This window comes from Andrographis paniculata, unplaced genomic scaffold (assembly GCF_009805555.1).
Source record: "Andrographis paniculata isolate CXL003 unplaced genomic scaffold, ASM980555v1 Contig95END, whole genome shotgun sequence".
NCBI lineage: Eukaryota > Viridiplantae > Streptophyta > Magnoliopsida > Lamiales > Acanthaceae > Andrographis > Andrographis paniculata.
Window position 1 is genome coordinate 933294 of NW_026137634.1, and position 23007 is coordinate 956300.

Genomic DNA, 23007 nt, shown 5'->3' on the forward strand with positions numbered 1-23007 from the left:
TTTAAAAAAATGAGAATAATAAAATATTTTTTACATAAATATTAATATGATACTAGTAATATTTTTGAATTATAAAAAATTTGAAAATTTATTTTTAAAAATAAATACAAACCATATATAAAATTTGATCACATTAGTATTATAATAATATAGATATTAGTATTTTATAATTATAAAGATTGCGAAAAAATATTTTTAAAAATAAATATAAATCATACATATGCTTAACGGACTTAATCAAAATTTAAAAGATCTAATCATTAATAATTCATTAGTATCATAATAATAAAAATATTAATATTTTTTTAATTCTAAAGATTTTGAAAAATTACCAAAAATAAATACAAACTATAACAGTCATAAAATCAAAATTTAGAAGATTTTATGATTTCATTAGTATTATAATAATATAATTATTAATATTTATTAATTATAAAGATTTTGAAAAATTACTTCTAAAAATAAATACTAACCATAAGGTCCATAACGGTCAGTTTTAAGATCTTATAAATGGTTTCGTTAGTTACTAATAACCGATTAAACTCTCCGATGAATACAGACACGAGAGGGTGGAGAGAAGAGAGAAGAGAGAGTCGACGAGAGAGAAGAGGGAAGGGCTCTGCTTCGTCTACCCTGTCGGCCGCCATAAGAATTAAGAAGTATGGTATGTTCCTAATCATCTTGAATTTTCGTTTTCATTTTCGTTTTTGTTTTCGAGTTCCATTTTCCGTTCAATTTTGTAACTTCTTTCATCCGATTGATCATTTTACCCCCTATAGGTCCAATTTTACAACTCTCTTTCTTTCAATGGCACAAGAAATGGAGAGAAAAGGGAAGAGACCTCTGTTCGGGACTCTGTTCCGCTATGCCCGCGGTCTCGCTGTGAGTGTATTCCTATTTCCTGGTGCAATTGGTTTTCTGTTCATTGTCGATTCTATTGGTCTGATTTTTAAATTTCTTTTCGGATTGAACTGATTACATTTGGGGCTCATGAAATTTATAAAGTTACTGAATAACTTTATTGTATTGTTGCAGTGTCATGTTTGGACCAGACAGACATCTGCGGTTACAGCACCAAAAAGGTCCATGCTATTCCGACCTGGCTACAATGAGACAAACCACTTGATCAAGAAGGACGTTCCATGTGAGACAGACCAACTCACTCAAGTGTACAAGTTTATCCTAAGTCGTGACGCTACCTATAGCATCCTAACCGAAAATGAGGAGAAGCAGTCTGGCATCTTGTACTCTGACTGGGATATATTGCCTCCAAAGAAGATCAAGGATGCCATGGCCAAGAAGGTATGCTTTCTGGATGCCAACTGTAGCTAGAAGGTTGGGATGATAAGGAGTACATTCCTGATCCTGTGGACAAGAAACCATAGGTAAATAAATTGTTATTGTATTTTATGGCATTCGGCCTTATTAGGAGTTGGTTGGTGTTGCATCTGTTGACATATTTATGATGGACATCCCAAGGAGATTACAGATCCTGAAGCCAAAAAGGTAACAGAACCTCATTTGCAGGTGTTGATTCTCATAATCATAGGCGTGGCTAATGAACCAATGCTCTGCATGTAACTTTTTCTTGCAGCCTGATGACTGGGATGATGAGGAAGTTGATGAATGGACTGCTCCAACCATTCCCAACCCCGAGTACAAGGGAACCATGGAGCCAAAGGTAATGGAATTTTGATTTCATTTTAATTGGCTTGATTTTATTACATGGTCTGTGCTTGACTTTTGTTTCCACTACAGAAAAATCAAGAAACCCAACTCTAAGGGCAAGTGGAAGGCACCACTGATTGATAACCCAGGTTTTTTTTCTTTGGTCTTACTCTTCTATGTTAAAGCCTTGTGAGTGCTCTAGTTTTGAAATTGCTTAATCTTGTTCTTGATGCTTGCAGACTTCAAAGATGATCCTGACCTCTATGTTTATCCACGTTTGAAGTATGTAGGCATTGAGTTGTGGCTGGTAAAGGATTTTGTTTTTCTTTATAATCTTGGGTTTATGACATTCTGTGTAGATGTCAACTTTGATCTCTGGGCAATTGAGTTTTTACTGCAGGTGAAACGAACCTTGTTCGACAATATCTAGGTTGCTGATGACCCTGATTATGCTAAGAAGCTTGCCGATTGCCGAAGAAACAAGGGGCAAGCACAAGGATGTATGTGATGTTCGTTTCAAGAACTCTTAACCACGTTATTTCCTCCCAACTTTTCTCAAAAGTGCAAAACTCCAATTCACTCAATTGCTACCTGAATTTTTTAAATTGCAGGCTAAGAAGGCAGCTTTTGAGGAGGCTGAAAAGAAAACGGAAGAAGAGGTATAACTAAAATTCATGCTTTTCTCGGTGTGATCCAATTTTGTGGTTCAATTCTAAATCCGAATTTCCCCTTCTTTAGGAATCAATGGATGAGCCAGCAGATTCTGACATAATGGTTCTTGTTTTCTTTTTTGACAGACTATCATTGTGGATACTATTACGTACCTACATTTATTTCCTCATTTCCATTATAAGCGTTCATGTAATTTGAATCTCCTAGCTGTTGTATTATCTTAGGTTGGATGTGCATCATATATGGCCTTATGCTCTGAGCAGATGTTTCACATGGTTCAATATTTTTCCAGAGGGCTGTTAACCATGAAGAGATCCCGGCATACCAACCCAAAGTTGCTTGAAGCTGCAGCTGATGGCATAGCAAAGTTTCTGAAACTCTGTAATTTGTAACTTATCTTCTCAGCATTTCTTTTTATTTATTTTAACATTAATATACTCCATTATAGAGGGCCTTATGCTCTGAGCAGATGCTTCACATGGTTCAAAGTTTTCCCCCAGGGCTGTTAACTATGATGTGAGATCCCGGCCCAACCCGAAGGTGCTTGAAGCTGCAACTGATGGCATAGCAAAATTTCTGAAAGTCTCTGTAACCTACTGTTATCTTCTCAGCATTGCTTTTTGTTTATTTATTTTAACATTAATCTACTTCATTGGTCGGAGTGACCACAACCTGAAATATCTTGGTATCGATGCACTTACTCGGCTGATAAAGATAAGCCCTGAAGTTGTTGAACAGCACCAACCAGCTGCTATTGATTGACTAGAGATGATGAATATGGTACTTTGATTTATGGTATAAAATTTGAACCGGTTATTTTATTATTTTATATTCTAGTTTCTGCCCAGGACTAGATGACACATTTTCAATTTTATGTTAAATGGTCTCACACTGTGTTTTCTTTACCTGTTTTATGCCATAGGTGATCTGCCAGGTCTTTAGGGAATATGGAACTGCAGATGGGAAATATTCTTCCTCACATATTACTGGGAAGTTGTTTGACGTGGTAGAGGCACATCCGGAGGACAACACAATGAAAGTTGGTATCTAGTTTCCTAATGCAGATGATTTTTATGGTGCAATTACATTTTGCATGAATAAATTTATGTATTTTCGTTGCAAACTTTTGTTTATTAAAATTTGGAAGTTTTTGTTCTTTGTGCGCTGAGAAGGTGTTTTAAATTTTGTTCAGCTATTTTGCAATCAATTTATTTCTTCCAATACTATTCAATGCAAATTGTCTGAATGGATTGGCAAAGTTTACAAGAATTGCTATGTACTTTTCTTTTATATTTATTTACTTTTTGTTATGATCAAATCGATGCTTCTTATTACCATAGATTTTTCATTTGATTGAGATCAAATTGATGCTCCCTCTCTCTATCTTGGTTGGATTAGAAAACATGGGGACACATCGGATTTAGAATCCAAATCCGATGAGAATTGGTACGTAATTTTCTTGCATTTTGTTGGGATTGATGCTCCATAGTAATAATTCTTTCATTTTGTTGTGATCAAATTGGTGCTCTATAGTGCCAAAACCTTTTCATTTAATTGAGATCAAATTGATGCATTATATCTTTATTTGAGGTTGAGTAAAAAACACCGGGACACAACACGTGAGGTCGGGGGAGGCAAGACAAAAGCCAAACTTGATAAGAATTGGTAAGTAATTTTCTTTTGTTTTATTGGGATTGATGCTCATATTATAATTCTTTCATTTTATTGGGATCAAATTGATGTGTTTTTTCTTTGAGGTTGAATCAAAGACCAATGCATGGGGTTAGAAAGCCAAGACTTAGAGGCCAAATCTGACATGAATTGGTACTTAAATTTTCTTTCATTTTATTGGGTTTAAATTGATGTTCCATAGTACTGCAACTCTTTCATTTTGTTGGTGATCAAGTTTATGTGTTTTATATCCATTTGAGGTTGAATCAAGAACATTTGGACAAGTACAACGCGTGGGATTAGAGCGGCAAGATTTAGAGGCACAATTTGACAACAAGTGGTATGTAATTTTATTTCAATTTGTTTGTGTACTGTAACTCTTAATGTTGTCTTTTTATACAGTACAATGCTGCAATGTTTGATTTGGACCATCTCAGCAATATTTCTAATCCTCCAATCCATGCTACTGCAGATAAGTCTATTTATGTTTTTCTCTTTGATTCATATTCTTATTTTGTGATCTTTTTTATACATGTGCTTTTCTTTTGTGTCGAGAGCAGGTGTACCTGAAAGTTTAGACAATGTCTTGGGGATAGACGACCCTGAAAGACTGTGTATCTATATGGACATTGCGCTTCTAATTTGTTGAGGTATGTGTATTTAAAGCATGCACATTTTATATAGTTGTGTGTTTATTATTGGGGTATGCTTGAACTGTGTGCTTGTTTTTTTATTGAGGGTAGGCATTCAATTCAAGGAAGTTCAAATATTTTGTTTTGATTACATTTTATTATTTGTTCGTGGGAGGCATGCCATTACCCATCCATATATATATATATATATATATATATATATATGCTTTGATTGTATGCTTATTATTTATCGGGTACAAGTATGCTTGAACATGTGTACGTTCGTTGCAAAAATTTTACTATTCATCAAAATTTTTCCCCCCAAAAAATATCAAATCAAACACCTATTTTTTATTTTTTATATTATACTAAAAATTAATTTTTCATTCAAAATATCACATTAACACCAATTTATATAACATCATACTACTATTACAATTCAAAATTTTTAATATTCAAATCTCAACTCAAAATCCAAACCTCCGAACAAACACACCCTTGCTTGTGTGCTTATTCTCTATTGGGGTTGGCTTCCTTAAAAGCATGCATATATGCTTTTATTGGAGATATGCGTGCCTAGAAACTTACATGTTAGTTTTGGCAGGATGTGTACAATTTTTCGGGAGTAGGCATCCTGTAATCCCGTAAATGTTTTGATTGTGTATTTATTATATGTTCGGACAAGTGTGCTTGAAAGCATGTTGTTTGCTTTATGTGTTGATTATCCTTTTGGGGGTGGATTCCATGTTTGAAAGTTTGTGTATTGATTATGATTGTGTGCTTATTTCTATTAGGGCAAGTGTGCTGAGATTCCATATATTTTTTTGATTGAGAGTTTATTACCTGTTGGTGGCCAGCGTGCCCCAAATGTTTATACATGTTTGAATTGCTTGCCTATATATTAGGACATGCCCAAGATTTTGGACATTTGTTTGACTATGCTATGGGCAAGTCATTTTTTCATATCCTACGTATCTTATTGAACCATTTACTTATAATCTGGTGGGGTGAGCATTCTATTTGGACTATGTTGTTATTGTTTTTTAGTGAGAGATGTGTGTTTGGAAGCTTGTATGTGTGTCTTTTGATTATGGGCTTATTTCCTGAAGTTTCAATGTATGTTTTCATTGTCTGCTTATTATATATAGATAGCATTTGTGCCCGAATCCTATATCTAATTTATTGCGTGCATTCTATTGATATCATGTGTCCTAGAAGCCTGTAAATAACTTATTGCGTGTATTCAATTGATAGAATGCATACATGTGTGTTTTCATTGCATGCTTATTATCTATTGATAGCATGTGTGCCTCAAGCCTATAAATAATTAAGGATAATTAGAGATGGACGATATATTGACAAGATTATATACTACATCGAGAATTTCGGTACTTATAAATTTATTGATATTGTGCCAAAATTTTAGTATAAAAAATGCAGTATATTGAATTTTTTTTTTATATTTTTCTTATATAAAAATATCAAAGCATACTGTATATACCATACTAAAAATTTTGGTATCTTTAGATCCATGAAAATATTATATAGAAAATTTTGATCTCTCTTAAAGCATGTCCATACCGTATAGAAAGTTTAGCAAGCATATCAAACTAAAGAATTTGATATGATGAGAATTTTGTTGAAATTTGTAGTTCTTAGTATAATTGTTTGATTGTGGGCTTATTTTTATATTGGGGGTATGCATATTTGATAACTTTCGTATTTATTTGAATTGTTTGTATTTTGTGTTTTATATATATGTTTAATTGTTGAAATTGTTTAGGGTACATACGGTAAAAGTAAAAGTTGCATAGTTTGAAGTGTTTGTGTGTTTATACATATATACATATATTTGTGACTATCTTAATTGTGTGTTTATTATTTGGAGTGTCCAAGTACATAACAAGATTGATTGTGTGCTTATTGTATGTTTTGAGGGGTACTCAAAATATCGTACAGCTTTTATAATTATATATATTTTATCTGTTGGGGTAGATTTATCCGAAGTTAGTGTTATTGTTTTAATCATGTGACATGCTAAAAGTGAAAGTTTGTATTTTTGTTCGGACTATGTGGTTTTTGTTGAGGGTATATATGCCCTAAAGGTTGCATATTTATTTAGAATGTGTGTCTTTTTATATTTGTGCGCTTGTTGCTTATTTATTTTAATTGTGTGTTTATCATTTGAAGTGATTGAAAACATGTAACAAGATTTGTTGTGTGTTTATTATATGTTTTGAGTATGTCTTACTACTCGAGGTAGAAGTACCCGAAATTTATATTTTTGTGTATGATATCGTTTGTGGTAGACACAGTAAAAATAAAAATTTGTATGTTTGTTTGGACTATGTAGTTTTTTGTTGAGGGCCTGTGTGCTTTAAAGGTTGCATATTTGTTTGGAATGTTAGGTAAATTTACTAAGTGTTAGAGTCATAGTGATTCTCCTATTCAACTATTTTGACTATCTCATCTCCGAACACCACATAATGTTTTCGGTTTATATATATATATATATATTTTGTGGTTGATGTTGTGTATTTATTATTTGGAGTGATCAAAGCTTCAAACAAGATTGGTTGTGTGTTTGTATTTTTTAAGCTCCCGTGTACTTAAAATAGTATATATCTTTTATGGTAGTACATATTTTATCTTCTTAGTGTAGAAGTACCCAAAGTTTGTATTTTTATTTTAGTTACATGTTTTGATATCATTTGGAGTAGCTACGATAAAAGTAAAAGTATGTATTATTATTTGGACTATCTAGTTACTTTTGTTGAGGGCTTAGTGTCCCAAATGGTTGCATATTTGTTTGGATTGTGTTTTTTTTTTTTTTTTTAATTATTTGTGGTGGTTGTATATTTATTTTAATCTTGTGTATTATTTTGGAGTGCCCAAAAATATGTAACAATATTCCTTTCAACATTGTATATTTTGAAGGGTATATCTTTTATGATTGTTCATATTTTCTCTATTGTGGGTAGACATAATTAAGGTTTATAGTTTTGTTTTAATTAAGTGTGTAATATTATTTGGAGTAGACACTCTAAAAGTATAAGTTTGTATATTTGTTCGGACTATATGGTTTGCTTTACGCTAGGGTTGTACGTGCCCTTAGGGTTCAATTTTTTTTTTTTTGAAATTGTGTGTGTTATTGGGTATTTATTTTAATTGTATGTTTTGAGGGCAATAATCTTTTATAATTATGCATGTCTTATTTAGTGGGGGATTGTATTTTTGTTTTAGTTTGAAATATACACAATATTAAAATTTTTATATCTATACAATACACTCGTTACAAATATATTCTGCCAAGGACAATTCCAATCAACGTTCCAAAGCCATATCCCATTAGAACTCCTTGCCAAGTTACTCCATCAAATATACTCTTATTGTCGCCTTCATCCTTCTTCGTCGACGTCGTCGTCGCCGGTCGCTCGTTTTCATCTTCGCATTTCTTCGTCAATGGAGGTCCGCATAGCAAAGGATTTCCAATGTATGAACTATTCTCGAACGTAAGAAACTGGCCTCTCTCCTGAAGTATGTGTCCCGAAAGATTATTGTACGAAACATTAAACGTCGACAAAAACATTAAGTTCACAAGCCTCCTCGGAATTCCACCATCTAAGTGGTTCGACGACAAGTCCAAAACTTCCAATCTATTCAAAGATCCCAAAACTTCGGGAATATGGCCCGTGAGATCGTTGTGCGACAAATTTAAGTGTTGAAGCGCCGTAAAATTCCCAATAACTTTTTCAATATCTCCATTGAACTTGTTGTTCGACATATCAATCATAGTAAACGTCGTCCCAATCTTCACCAATCGCCTATTCACGCCTTTCCAAACTACGTCGAGAGGAATAAGATTGTCGCCAAACGAATGAACAAAGAAATAGCCGCTTCCATTCACATTCAATCGACCATCAAAGTTCTTAACATAAGAAATCGGGAGCCTACCAATAAAATCATTGTCAGAAATATCGAATATATGCAAATTTGGAAACGGAACTTCCCTCTTCGACTCATTTATCGTGCCATTAAACTTGTTAGACCTCAAAGAAAGTATCCGAAGCTCCGAGAGATCTTCCAACCAAACGGGAAAGGGCCCGTGTATTTTGTTATTTCCAACATCGAGAAGTTGCAACTTCTTGCACAATGCCAACGATTCGGGCAATGTTCCTTCAAATCGATTTTCACTAAATTTAAGAGACGCTATCGAGGTTCCTTCGACAAATGTTGTCGGAATTGGACCATGGAAGAGATTCAAAGAGACATCCAATGCAAGAAGGGATTCACTAAAGTTGCCTAAACAACTTGGAAGTGTGCCTTCGAATGTATTATTCGATAAATCGAGAAACTCAAGAGCCTTCAAATTGCATATAGACGACGGAATCTCTCCCGTTAGAAAATTCCCGCCAACTCCCAAGAAATAGAGCTTCGACATATTCCAAATAACATTAGGTATTTTGCCTGAAATAATGACATTTTAATATAAAAATAAAATAAGTAAAAAGGAGTATGATTTAAAGAATAAGAACTTGATTGAAAGTGAATAAATTATTTTATTATGAGTAAAATATTATAATTTTTTAGCAGATAACAAAAAAAAATGACATAATTTTGGCAGGAAAACTATTTCATGTAAATAATATTTAAAAAAAAAAAAAAGAAAACGAACAATTTGTACCTGTAAAATTGTTCTTGGCTAGATGAACCAAAGTAAGGCTGGTCAAATTACCAAATTCCTCCGGTAAAACTCCGTCGAGGTTATTCCGATCTAATATCAACGTTTTAAGGGATGACATATTGAATACGCTGAGCGGTATGGTTCCCGTCAACATGTTCTCATTAAAGGCTAACAATTGAAGTTTGCGAAAACTTCCCGATGGAATTGGACCTATTATACAAAATAGTTGTGTGATGGTCTTTCTTGTAAATTCGACATTTTGAACATAATATAATTAAAATTGTACCTGTGAACATGTTGTCGCTAAGAGTAATGGTATCGAGCATATCTAAGTTACCAAGTTCTTCTGGTATGGCTCCGGTAAAATAATTACCCGACAATTCTAAGGTTTGGAGTTGAAAACACGAGGAAATGTTCGACGGAATACGCCCGTGTAGCTTATTACTATATAAAGAAAGTTGATTGAGCAGTGGAAGTCGATGACATATATTATCAGGAAGAGTACCCGATATGTTATTTTGGTAAATCGATATAATAGTTAATGTCGAGATATTGAAGATGCTCCATGGTAAAGGACCTGCAAATATGTTGGTAACAAATCAAGAAAAATATACAATGATAAATTTTTATTTTTATTTGCATAAGTAACTATTTTAATAAAAATGTACATATATATCTGTGTGGAACATAAAAAAAAAAAACTTTTACGAAGCTTAACTGATATTTGGCCTAAATTTTGAGATTTGATTGTAATGCCCATAGACTATACATATCGATTGAAATAAATTAAATATGAATGACTATATATCACCTAAAAAATTCAACTATTAGGATATACATTCTTCATTTATCTATAAAGGGAAGTTATCAAACACACTCTCTCACGTGCAAGAGAATAAACGGGAGACAATGGAACTCAAACTCGATTGTTTTATCCTCCTTCTGTCATCCAAATTTAATTTATGTCCACTTCTTCTTTTTTTTTTTTGGGTCGTAAAAAGAAATTCTTGTTTCTTTTTTAATAAAAAAATACCATTTTTTTTACTTTTATTTTTACTATAAAAAAAAATATATATATATTCTATTTTTACATTAATTTTTTGAAAAACTAGTATCAGGTCCAATGGGCATAAGTTTCGATAATGAAGAGGGTATAATTTATCTAATTACTCTTAAAATTAGGTAAGACTTCGACATACATACCTGATAATTTGTTGTCGATAAGATAAAACCATTGAAGCGACTTTATACTTCCAATTCCTTCGGGTATGTTCCCCGTAAACCGGTTACTCCATAACGACAATATTTCGAGTTCAGAACACGCCGAAATATTTGATGGTATATGCCCATGTAACTTGTTCATCGGCAGATAAAGCTTTTTGAGCCTCGGAAGTCCAAGACATATGTTGTCCGGAAGAGAACCCGATAAGCTATTATTCGACAACCTTAACCATTCCAAGCTCGAGATATTGAAGACACTCAATGGTATAGAACCCGAAAGCATATTGTCTTTTAAGTTCAAGATCTTCAAATTTTGAAGACTTCCAATACTTTCCGGGATTATCCCTTCAAGAGAATTACCTTCCAAATTTAAAACCTCCAAATTCGACATGTTCATTATCGAAGAAGGGATGGTTCCGGAAAAACCATTGTTTTGCATATCCAATACTTTGAGATTATACAAATTATCAATCGACTTTGGAATTTCACCTTGAAATGGTACAAAGGACACATTCAAGGTAGAAAGCTTCGAATTATTATTCGAAAGTGAATCAAGAAATGAATTTATATTGATGAAATTATTGTTACTTAGAGACAAGTACTCGAGCCGAGTGAATGAAGAAAACCAAGTAGGAACTTCCCCGACAAAGTTGTTGTAACCTAGCTCGACGTATTCCAATTTTCTTAACTCTGCCAAATCATTTGGCAGAGTCCCACTGAAGTTGTTGTTGTTCATGTCGATTGAAGAAAGGAACGATAGATTTCCAAACTCGGGAGGAATGCTTCCGGAAAGACTCATGTAAGAAATATTCAATCCGATCACTCGATGATTTCGCTCCCCACAAATGATTCCGATCCAATTGCACGTCGAAGCGCGAATTGTCCAATTTTTCAAGACTTTGTTAGGGTCCGAAGTGACGCGCGCTTTTAAGGCTAGAAGGGCGGATTGATCGGTAGTTATGTCGGTTTTCGGGCTAGCTAGAGTATGTAATGAATAGTGTAAAACTAAGAGTGTAGTAAAATAAATGAGGTGGGAATTCATGGGATTCTTCGAACTTGTCATTTCATGAAATTTTGATGAGTATGAGATCGATAGGGATGAGTGTTTTTTGAAGCTCAATGACTCATTATTGAAGATATTTTATAGTTCTTGAAACACACAAAAAAAAATAAAATAAAATTGTAACGACTATTTCAACTCTAGCCATAAATACAAAATAACTACAATATATTGTATATTATATATATGTATATTTTTGTTAGCTAGGAGATTAACTTCGAGTGGGGTTTTGGTGGTTGGCTTTCATTTAGGGTGTGTTTATTTGGAATATTGGATTGGATTTACACTGTTCATCCAATTTTTCTTTTTCTCCAAAAATATCAAATTAAACATTTATTTTTCATTTTTTATATTATACTAAAAATCAAATTTACATTCAAAATATCACATCAACACCTATTTATATCACATCATACAACTATTCAAATTCAAAATTTTTACTATTCAAATCTCAATTCAAAATAAAAAACCCAAGTATATGAAAAATGTGTTGTTGAAATATATGAAAAAAAAATCACTTAATTAATTATATGTGAAATGTGATAAGTGTGCTTATCTAATGTTTATACAAGTATTTTTATTCGCTTCCATAATTATAATTTTAGCGCAATATTTTAATTTTAGGATTATAGTACAATAAGCAAATTACTCCATATCATGTACCATGTCCAAATTGTTGTTTCTGTCCGTTTCACATTCCAAGTTTCTTTCATTTTTTTGAAAATGATTACGCACTTTAATTTCATTTTAAACTTTTTAATTTATTTTTTTAATTTTAATTAAGTTAATTAATTATCTTAATCTTAATTTATAATTATTTTTACTAATACATTCTTAATTATCTACTAATTACACATCGATGGATGAAATATATAATACAATATATAATTCATAGCAAATGTTAATATAATATATAATATAGTATATTATATAATTGTATGTAACATAATATATATTTATTTCAACACAAAATATAATCAAAGCAACACATATTTTTATATAATACAATATATATTTTTTTTTTTTTACAAATATCACATTAAAATTTTATTTAAACAAATATTTTATTTCAAATCATTTGAAACATCAATCAAACATGCAGTAAGATATTAAGATATGTGATTAGATTTGAATAGAAGTTTGATAATAATAAAAATTTAAATCGAATATATATATATATATATATATTTACGAGAACATATCACGATTGGTTCGTCTAGTGTGATTTTTTTTGTCGGGTCTAATTTGCAGGATATTAGATTTAATCGGAGGTTTACTCAGTGCGCACACGACTGCGAATTCCCACTACATAAATAAATATATATATATATATATATATAGAAATGTGGAAATAGTCAATAATTTATTGCTCATTTATGATTTAGGAGTCAGTTATATATCTATTTACAATAAATGATTTAGGGACAAGACAGGCCTTCTCGTATTTAATTGAGTTGTCAAGGTCATCTGTCGAGAAAGCTTTGTAATGTCATCATACTGTAGTATTTATAATTTTATATTCGAACAAAAAATTGTTAATTATATATATATATATAAGCATTAATTTGTTCGTGTGTTTTTATATAAGTGTTTTAAATTTTGTAAGTTGCAATGGCTAGTAGTCTAATTTTTATGTGGTTTGTTGAAGTTAGAGGCATAGTTTGCAGGTGTTAAGTCCGGCCGAAAATTTACTCAGTGCGTATTTTTGAATAACGGCTGCAAGTTCTTACGTCATAAATATATACTCCCTCCGTCCAGCTAGAAAGTATACACGTTTCTATTTTGGGACGTCCAATTACAAAGTAACCATTTCATTAAATAACTCATTTTTTTCACAAATACCCCTCCTTTACATCACATCATTACTTTTATACCAAAAAAATAAGGGCAAAAATGTCATTTCACTACTTTTATCTACCTATTATAATTAAAATACTATTATTCTTAATCTCCGCGCCAAAAGTAAATGTATCCGCGCCAAAAATAAATGTATACTTATTTAGTGGACGGATGGAGTATTATATATTAATATAGAAGGTAAAACACATTTTTACCTTCTTATGGTCACAAATTGTATTTTTATGTCACATATTTACCTTCTTATGGTCACACATTTACCTTATATATCAAAGTTAAAGTTGCTTGGCCCAATCAATAGACTAAACAAGTTACCTTGTTCTTTTATAATTTATAACTGAAATTAATACAATTTATTTCATATAATTTTTAATAAAAATATATTAATTTTTTTATAAAATATTATATTTCTTCCTTCCTAATTCACTATATTCCTTTTACTATTTTTGTAGGTCTTTTAAATTTAAGAAAAAAATAATCATACTCTAATATCAAAATATTCATAATTTTTACTTAAATTACAAATATATTATTACAAATACAATTACTTTAAACAAAAAATCAAATGACAAGAATGTTAAAATCTTTACACATTTCCACTGCCTAATAAAATTATTTTAAAATCTGCTACAAAATCTAAAAAAACTTATTTAAAAAAACAGAGGGAGTATAAAAATACTATTTAAACAAAATTTTAAATCAACCATCATTTCAAATTAGTTTGAAATTACAACCAAACAAATCCTCAATTGTTGAAAAAAATAATGTAAAATAAGAAATCTCAAAAAAAATAAAAATTAGGGTGTGTTTGTTTGGGGTTTGGATTTTGAGTTGGGATTTGAATAGTAAAAATTTTGAATTTGAATAGTTGTATAACGTGATATAAATAGGTGTTGATGTGATGTTTTGAATGTAAAATTGATTTTTAGTATAATATAAAAAATGAAAAATAAGTGTTTGATTTGATTTTTTTGGAGAAAAAAATGAGATGAATAGTAAAAATCTAATCCAATAACCCAAACAAACGCACCCTAAAAGAACTGATCCAAACAAGCGTCTAATCAACCTTCAATAAAAAAATAAAAAAAAAAAAGCTACAAATCAATTAATTGTTATAATTATGGGTGTTTGTTTTATGAAATAATTTGAAGGAATTGGTGTATAGAAAATTGGGGAGATAATATAAAAATAATAAAAATATATAATAATATATTATTTTTTAAAATATATATATAAAAAAAACAAAATGAACACACTACGTTATTTATATATATACTTTTCCAAGTATAACATTCTTCATCATTATTTTTTAATAAAAATATTATATCAGATAATTATGTTTTTTATAAAATATTAAATTAAATATATATATATATTTCCTGTTGTTTTTAAAAAGAATTCAGAAATTACAAAAATGGAGCCTTAAACTTTTTTTTTCTTTTTTATTTATGTAATATAACAATAATAAAGGAACGGTCAACACAATCCACCTCAGTCTCTACTGTGATATAATAGCATAGCAATTAATTTGTTGTAATAAATATTATTGGCCATGTTTCTTTCTTACCAAACAATATCAAATATTTCAACCAACTTACCAATTTTCATTGTTTTATTGTATTTCCATTTTACTTACCTAATTGTACTAAGTAGCTACTATTTTTGCAATTAAGTACTCTATCTGTCCACAAATTAATATTCTATTTTTTTTTATTTGGGACGTTGAATAATTACTATCCTATTTTTATTTTTAAATATAAAATTTATTTTTTTTTACTATTCATTCATTTATTATATTTTAATCTCTACTTTATAATAAAGAATAAATTTATCAATTCATACAAAAAAAAAAGATAAATACTTAAAAAAACGTGCAAATATACTTCAAAATAATAAAAAAATTGACGGAGAGAGTATAAAACTTTGTGTTTGTTTGGGGATTGGATTTTAGATACAATATTAATTCCATTTTTTCTTTCCAAAAATATCAAATCAAACACTTATTTTTTTATTTTTTATATTATACTCAAAATTAATTTTATATTTAAAACATCACATCAATATCTATTTATATCACATCGTACAACTATTCAAATTTAAAAATATTTATTTATTCAAATTCCAATTCAAAATCCAAACCCAAAACAAACACACATGAATTTACTGCTGGACAAAATCCATGGTCCGGTGCACTGAACCGGGTGTATCCCGGCCTTGACTTGACCGCATTTATGACATTCTTGTGTATTTCTCTTTCCTCGTTTTAATTGACAGACAAGGCGATGCTCCCCTGCTCCAACACCCCTGCACCAAACCCCGCACCAATAATTGCCTGACATTTATATGAATATAATTAATAAATAATTAAAAATGAAGTTCATTTACCTACCTTGTGCATGCTATATCGATTAATTATCATTCGATTATGTGTATTTTTAAAACAAAAAAATTAATAAAATAAAAAATTTAAACCAAAAAAAATAAAATTAAATACATAAAGCGAATGATGATTGATCGATACAAGATAGACGCAATACATTAGGGTAGCATAACTGAATCTTTAAAAATATATTAATAAAATTAATTATAATATAATAAAAATATTTATAAATTAAAACTAAAATAATTTATTAGTCTATTTAAAATTTAAAGAATTATACATTATAAAATTTAAAATATAATTAAAATATATAACTTTTTTATTTTTAAAATGACATATTAGAAAAACAAAAATAAAAAATCTCATATTATATATTGAAGGAATATAGCACATTAGTAAAAAAATTAATTTGATGTTATATTTATTTAAGAATTTTGTTTCTTTCTTAAGTTTACTTTTATTTTTATTTTTTTGTGTTCATGTGTATGTCAAATTTATCAATAGTGGCAATTGTAATAAATAAATATTAATCGAAAGATAATAATTAAATTTTAAAATTTTGATTATGTTAAAATTAATAATAAATTAAATTTAGCGAGCGAACAAAGAAAAAATAAATGAATTTGACGAAATTTGACCGATTGAACAAATACATGCATTAATCTTCTTCTTCTTCTTCTTCTTCTTCTTCTTCTTCTTCTTCTTTTTTTTTTTTTTTTTTTTTTTTTTTTTTTTTTTTAAAGATGAAACGTAGATTTTTAATTAAAAATCATGCCGGCATTGTTTACTTATAAATTTTAATTTTGATTTTAATTATTTATAAAAGAAATTTTAAAATTATTATAATTTCTCCGTCCAATATACTCTTTTTTATTATTGTACGTCACAAAATAAAGATATTATTTTTTAATTTAGAATTATAGTACCTATTAACATAATTAATACCCTTACAATTTTCAATATATTACAAAAATATAATTATTTTTATATATTACACGTATTTTTATCATTTTCATTATAAATCAATATAATACTCCTTCTGTCCCATAATAAAGTATCTATTTTTTATTTTAGTCATCCCATAACAAGATATCCATTTCTTTTTTAGTAACTGTACTGTCTACCTAATATTACAAATACCTTACAATTTACAAAATATTACACAAATGCCATTACCTTTATATCATACATACTAATAATGTTATTTTAGTTATTTCTATTTTATTTTTACTATATCTCAATATAATACTAATATTTCTAAAACTACGTGTAAAAAGCAAATGAATATTTAATTCCCGGACAGAAAGAGTATTAATATTTAAAAATCTACTTATAAAAAATAAACGTTACTTTTTTTTTTTCTAGCACATAGTTAATATTAAAAAAATTATAATTTAAATTAAAAATATTATTTTAATTCAAAATTTATTATTTGAAAAAATTAGACTCGCAAACCTACCACAACAACTAAACACACCCTCGTAATCTTGTAACTTTATTTGTTGACTTTCTTTGACTTATGTTTAATTTTTTTTATCAAAATCATCCAAACATCCCCTTACCGAAAAGGAAAAGAAGCACATTGTTACGGTGCACCGCGCCGCACTGGATCCGAGCCTTATAAATGAAACACTCCCTCAGTATATCTCATAGCACAGAGCTGTCTTTATCGTACTTCTCGCGGAAGGTTTTCTAAGGACAAATTTAATATTTATATATTTTTATAAGGGTTTTGTTTGGTTTTCCCGGCTGGCGGCGCCGGAAAACTTGCTCCGGCGGTGCAGATTGTGTAAGGTTAGATTCGCCGTCAATAATGAAGTGTATCTGCGTGTTCTCTTGATTGTCATTTCGTTATCTTAGGGTTACTTACGGCTCGAACACCATTTTCTGATTTTGATTGTCAATCTGATAGTTCGATCATTGCACATAAGCTTTTTCGATGTTCGCTTGGGAGGATGATCGCATTTTATAAGTAAATGAATATTTTGGATTGTTTACAATTTTGTTTTGCGAAAGTGAGGGTTACTGGCCGATACATTATATATGCTATGTTTGTGCATTCTCAGTGGTGCGCTGCTTTGTTTGATTGCTATATCGTTGTCCGAAATGAGCACTTTATTTTACGACGCTTTGTTTATCTTTTTGTCAGAGTTGAATTGAGGCTGCAAGGCCACGTGGAGGCGTTCATTGTTTGGTGAAAAGCTTTTGAACTGAAGCTACTGATCAAATGGTAAAAATATTTATATGATAGCTAATATTTTGATGGATTGATTTGGCTGGATGGTTTTTCCTGTGTTGCTTGTCATGTGGTATATTTCGAATGAATAATTCATAGATGTTAAATTATCCTACAGTTTCAAACATTCTAGGTGATATGGGTTGTAAAAGAGGGTAAAAAATGATATTCTGCAGCTTTTATTTGTTTTATCATTATCAGGCAAGTGTATGTGACAATATATACAAACATGATTCTGTTCTATGTTGCTGAACTTGAAATGGATTGATTATGTTCTTGGAATTGGAATTTATGATTTAAGTTTCAAGTTTTAAGTTTTAACCATTGCATTTCATAATGTTTTGAGGATGTTCTGCCTTTGTTTTCCCATGCTTTCATGTACTTCAGAAACATGCTGATATAATGCAGTCATATGTGGCCATGCACATGGAAGTTGTGCTAAATGCTGTTTTCATTTCATTACTTAAAAGCCACTTTATCTTATTTCAAGTGTTGCAAATTTATTGTCTATCTCAATTATATGAGCAACATGGGGGAAATTTCATATGTGAAGCTTCAAAGAAAGGGTTAAATAAAAGCAAAGTATGTAATCTTCTTACAAGCGACAATTGGGTTCTCTAAGCACCAGGCTTGCAATAACTACCCCTTAGCTTCAAGAATAGCTATTTATGCATGTGATAAGTGTGTGGTGTTACCATATAATGATATCCTATGTAAATGTGATTTGTTTCCATTGCTGGGGGCTGGTTTAAAGAAAAGACTTTGATAAGTACATAAGTTAAAGATTACAGTCCGATATGGATATATTTTTTTCTATAATATTATTAAATTGCCTGAGATCTTTTAGGATTTACTGATTTTAGTTCTATCCACAGTTGCATATTGATATAGGATACCGTGGTAATGACTGCGTGGCGTCAACCTGTCTCCACGTGGATTGTTAGAAATTAGCGTGTTAGAACAAGATTGACAAGGAGTCTTTATTCTAGGATATGGAGTCAGGTTGCTTACCATACAGAATTTACACTGAATAATGTTCTGTTGCATATGCTTAAGTTGCATAACTTGTAGTCAAAATAGCATACGAGCATTCAACTAGAATATATATATATATATATATATGCATACAGAAAAGTTTATGTTGATGGTGTGGTGTGCATGCTATAGATGCAATCCTCTTTGAAAGCTAGCTTACTTTCTTATTGTTCATTTATCAGTATCAGTTTGTTGTAAAATGTTACATCCCTTCTCAGTTTTGACTTGTCAAATTGTGCCAATCAACGTGGTTTCGTGTAATTTGTCTTGTCCGTGGGGTTTCTCTGGTTGGGGAATGGCTACAGTTGGAAGCTATAGGTTGTGGTAGGGCAGTCCTTTGAGTTTGGAGACTGAGTTGTGCAGTGTTACACAGCAATTTAGATTATCTGCTACATTTTTTTAATGCATGCAATAGATTAAAACCTACCCGCATCGTTTTGACACATTATGAGCTGCTCATTTGTTTTCCCATCCCCCCATATTTTTATATTATAATACTACTCTTTATGATAATTCTGTCTTCTGCAATGCTTATGACCCGTAAGCCATTCTTATCTCAAACCCCTTAAAGAGTTGATTCTTGTGACCTGAAATTCGCCTTCTATTCTTTTTTTTTTTGTTGTTAGTTTTTTCCTTGAATTAATGTCGTGGAGTTGGCAGTCTTTTCAGAACAGCAGTTTTTTGTTACGCTATGGCTCTACTTCTCTGGCTGATGGACAAATGCAATTTGAGACTTCTGTTAGAATGGATCAAAAGCGTGGCCACCGTTGGTTGATGGGTGCTTCGGAGCAAGAGCTGTTTCTCAACAAAAAGCAAGCAATAGATCCTGATCAAGGCACTTTGGAGCCAGGATTTATCAACAGTTCATTGTGGCACAATGTTTCTGGGTCTCAGACAGGCTATCCAGCAAACAACCAACTGTTCTGCCCCAAGCTTCTCCGGAGTCCATATATATCTGATAAGAGTAACCCCTCAGCCTCCCCTACTCTCGTGAACGTTGAAAAAATCAGTTTTCAAAATCAATTTGGGAGTTCTTCAAATTGCGCATCCATGCCTCAGGCAATGGATGATACTGGACGAAGGGAAGTAGAACTCAAGAAGGTCAGCGTTTCAGATGATTGCTCGCCTGAGTTTGTAGGGAATTCTTTCTACCCAAGGGAGAAGGATAAACTAATGAATGCTGCGGATCCATCAACTGCCATTTCCATGATTCCAGTATCTACCTATAATTCCGATAATGGGATTTCTCTTCCTGTGAATCCTTCCTTGTGTAAGATGGACAAAAGCTTAATTTCAGACGAATATAATGGTGGCTTGATGCTCACCCACCAACTCTACAGCAGGATTCTTAACAATGCGCAATCTGTTGGTCAGGCCTTCATAAGAGGGAGTTCCAATGTCAATTCTTTCGGGGAGCAATATGCAAAGGATGGCAGCTGTTTCATGCCAATCAGTGGTTCCGGCCATGAGAATCTGTTTTCAAAATATTCGTTTTACAATAAAATGAATGAGGAGGTATTCACTTCTGCAGGTTCTAGTTATGACGCAGGAGACAGAAGCATTGCTATTTATGGTCAGCAGGACGCTGCTGCTGTATCACTAGGCGGACTCGTAAGCAAAGAGAATTCTAACATCCCGTCGCAGGTTGAAAATTGTCGGAAGGGTAAACAAACTATTACTACCATATCTTTTGGAGCCTCTCAAGATGATCCCAGGGATAGAAATCATTTGGCAGAGCTTACAAACAGCTACCATGTGGTGCTAAATCAATCGACTGAAGATCTAAGTGCAAATGTTATCTCAGCCACTTCAAGAGCGCAGAAAGAACCGAAGAACAAAGAGAAAACAGTAAAACAATCTCCGACTAACTTCCCAACAAATGTTAAAAGCTTATTATCCACTGGCATCCTTGATGGAGTTCCGGTGAAGTATGTCTCCTGGTCAAGAGAGGTGAAGTTAAATCTTGTCTTTCGATTTCCAAGCTTTTATCGATTGTGTGATGGATATTCTTTTTTTTTTTCTTGCAGAAAAATCTTCGAGGCATGGTAAAGGGTATGGGCTACTTGTGTGGCTGCCAGGACTGCAACCTTACTAGGGTATATATCAAAAATCTATGATTTCTAATGTTGAAGAATAAGTTTCGACGCTGATATATTCCCAACTTAAAATCGCCCAGGTTGTCAATGCTTATGAATTCGAGCGCCATGCCGATTGTAAAACCAAACACCCAAACAACCACATTTACTTCGAGAATGGAAAGACGATATATGCAGTCGTACAAGAACTGAAGAGCACCCCTCAGGAAGTTCTCTTTGAAGCTATGGAAACAGTGACCGGATCGCCCATTAACCAAAAGAATTTCAGTACATGGAAAGGTGAGCAATGATGTCTCTCTACTTCCCATAAACATAAAGCTTGAATTATTTAAGGCAAAATTGCTTATAATTCACGTTCGAAAATTTATTGTTCTTTCTTACGATTTAGAAATTGTATGATTCTTACTAATGTTTTAGGATACATTGCTCAAAATCCACTTGTATATAGTCACAGTGGATTATGAAAAATTTTGACTTATTTTTGGTTTGTGTGACTTACGAAGGGATATTTCTTTCTGTGTTATTTTCGATTCCCAGCTTCATACCAAGCTGCGACTCGCGAGCTTCACCGGATTTATGGGAGGGAGGAAGTGGCCGTGCAATCTTGATGTCGACGACGACAAGGTTAGTGAGTAAATGTTGTTTGAATGGAAAAAGTTGTTTGTATGTTGGACAAATGTTTTTCGATGGGATTGGGATTTTTGTTTTGCTACAGAAATATGATTAATTTGGGATCCTTTCTACATGTACATTTAGGAGATCTAAAAATGGGATTATGGATCTTGGGACAATGATCACCAATACATGTGTTGTCCTCAAAAGATTTTCTTATACTTTGATTTCACATTTTCAAAGTGTGTTTGTTTGTTTGATTGATTGATGTGGTATAAATAGATATTGATGTGATATTTTGAATGTAGCGTTTTTTATTGTTTAGATGCATTTTGAAAGATATGTTTTCGGGTGTATTTTTATGTGTGTTATTTAATCCTATACAATTTATTGATTTTTACAATTTAAAGTGTAGTATTATATTTAATATTTATTTACATTATTAAATATTTTATTATTTATTTTTCAAGAATTCTAAAACAATTTAAAAATGTATCTGAATTCAATCTAGTTCAATGCAGACGTAGATAAAAGTAAAAATTTTAGGTCCGGACAAAATTAAAATGTCTATGGATTGGGTTATGTCAGGAGTTTAATCAGGCCCACTTTTAAATAAATGAGCCCAAACGAGGAAAGGTTTAAAAGTAAATTTAATATTTGAGGTAATATTTTTTAAAAATTAAATATCGTCAATATTATTATAATAATAAAAAAAATTAACTAATGAAAAATAATAATTAAAAAAATGTATATATAGTCTTAAAATATGAAAAGATAGATATACTTTCATTTGACGGAACAAAAGAGGCATTGCAAATTTCTTCCAAGCACATGTCCTCACGCTAGCCATAAGCGCGTGAGGTTACCTCCGAACACTGACCGTTGGATATAATATTCCAGAAACGAAATACTCAACGTGTAATACACGCGCAGCAAAAAATCTAGCTGCAAGAGCGCTCCAATCTGGTATCACGCACCATTTTCTTTATCTTGTACCTTAATGACAGGTATACCCTCACAATCGAACTTCCTTAAAATGTACAACCCCTCTAAGCGTCCGCAGCAGAAACCAGAAAAAAACAGAGAATCCCCACTCTCTACATTACCATTTTCGTAAATAACCCCAAATTCCGAGCCCATAAAACAAAGAACGGTTTTTAACCTAAACCGTAAGGCGAAGCAC

The 23007-nt window shown here is 31.4% G+C and overlaps 2 protein-coding genes and 1 pseudogene across 2 annotated transcripts; 2 read left to right on the forward strand and 1 right to left on the reverse strand.

Annotated features, from left to right (window-relative positions):
- Nucleotides 1-556: 556 nt before the first annotated feature.
- Nucleotides 557-3379, forward strand: LOC127243299 (calreticulin-like; annotated as a pseudogene).
- Nucleotides 3380-7817: 4438 nt separating this feature from the next.
- LOC127243298 (receptor-like protein 52) lies at nucleotides 7818-11685 on the reverse strand. The gene is made up of 4 exons (XM_051263250.1): nucleotides 10531-11685; nucleotides 9614-9904; nucleotides 9328-9537; nucleotides 7818-9110 (listed from the first exon to the last, which is right to left on the reverse strand). Exons 1-4 carry the CDS (start codon nucleotides 11609-11611, stop codon nucleotides 7936-7938), a joined length of 2757 nt encoding a protein of 918 aa, XP_051119207.1. The 5' UTR covers nucleotides 11612-11685; the 3' UTR covers nucleotides 7818-7935.
- A 5828-nt stretch (nucleotides 11686-17513) lies between these two features.
- On the forward strand, nucleotides 17514-21942 carry LOC127243177 (uncharacterized). Its single transcript, XM_051263066.1, has 6 exons — nucleotides 17514-17639; nucleotides 17995-18075; nucleotides 19777-21066; nucleotides 21144-21212; nucleotides 21293-21491; nucleotides 21750-21942. Exons 2-6 carry the CDS (start codon nucleotides 18073-18075, stop codon nucleotides 21818-21820), a joined length of 1632 nt encoding a protein of 543 aa, XP_051119023.1. The 5' UTR covers nucleotides 17514-17639; nucleotides 17995-18072; the 3' UTR covers nucleotides 21821-21942.
- The last annotated feature ends 1065 nt before the right edge of the window (nucleotides 21943-23007 follow it).

Coding starts and splice junctions, on each gene's coding strand:
- LOC127243298 (XM_051263250.1), bottom strand. CDS start 11,611: ATGACAAGTTCGAAGAATCCCATGAATTCCCACCTCATTTATTTTACT. Junction 9,538..9,613: donor TAGCGACAACATGTTCACAG/GTACAATTTTAA, acceptor TTTGTATAATAG/GTCCAATTCCATCGGGAAGT. Junction 9,111..9,327: donor AGCCAAGAACAATTTTACAG/GTACAAATTGTT, acceptor TCATTATTTCAG/GCAAAATACCTAATGTTATT.
- LOC127243177 (XM_051263066.1), top strand. Junction 21,067..21,143: donor ATGTCTCCTGGTCAAGAGAG/GTGAAGTTAAAT, acceptor TTTTTCTTGCAG/AAAAATCTTCGAGGCATGGT. Junction 21,213..21,292: donor AGGACTGCAACCTTACTAGG/GTATATATCAAA, acceptor AAAATCGCCCAG/GTTGTCAATGCTTATGAATT.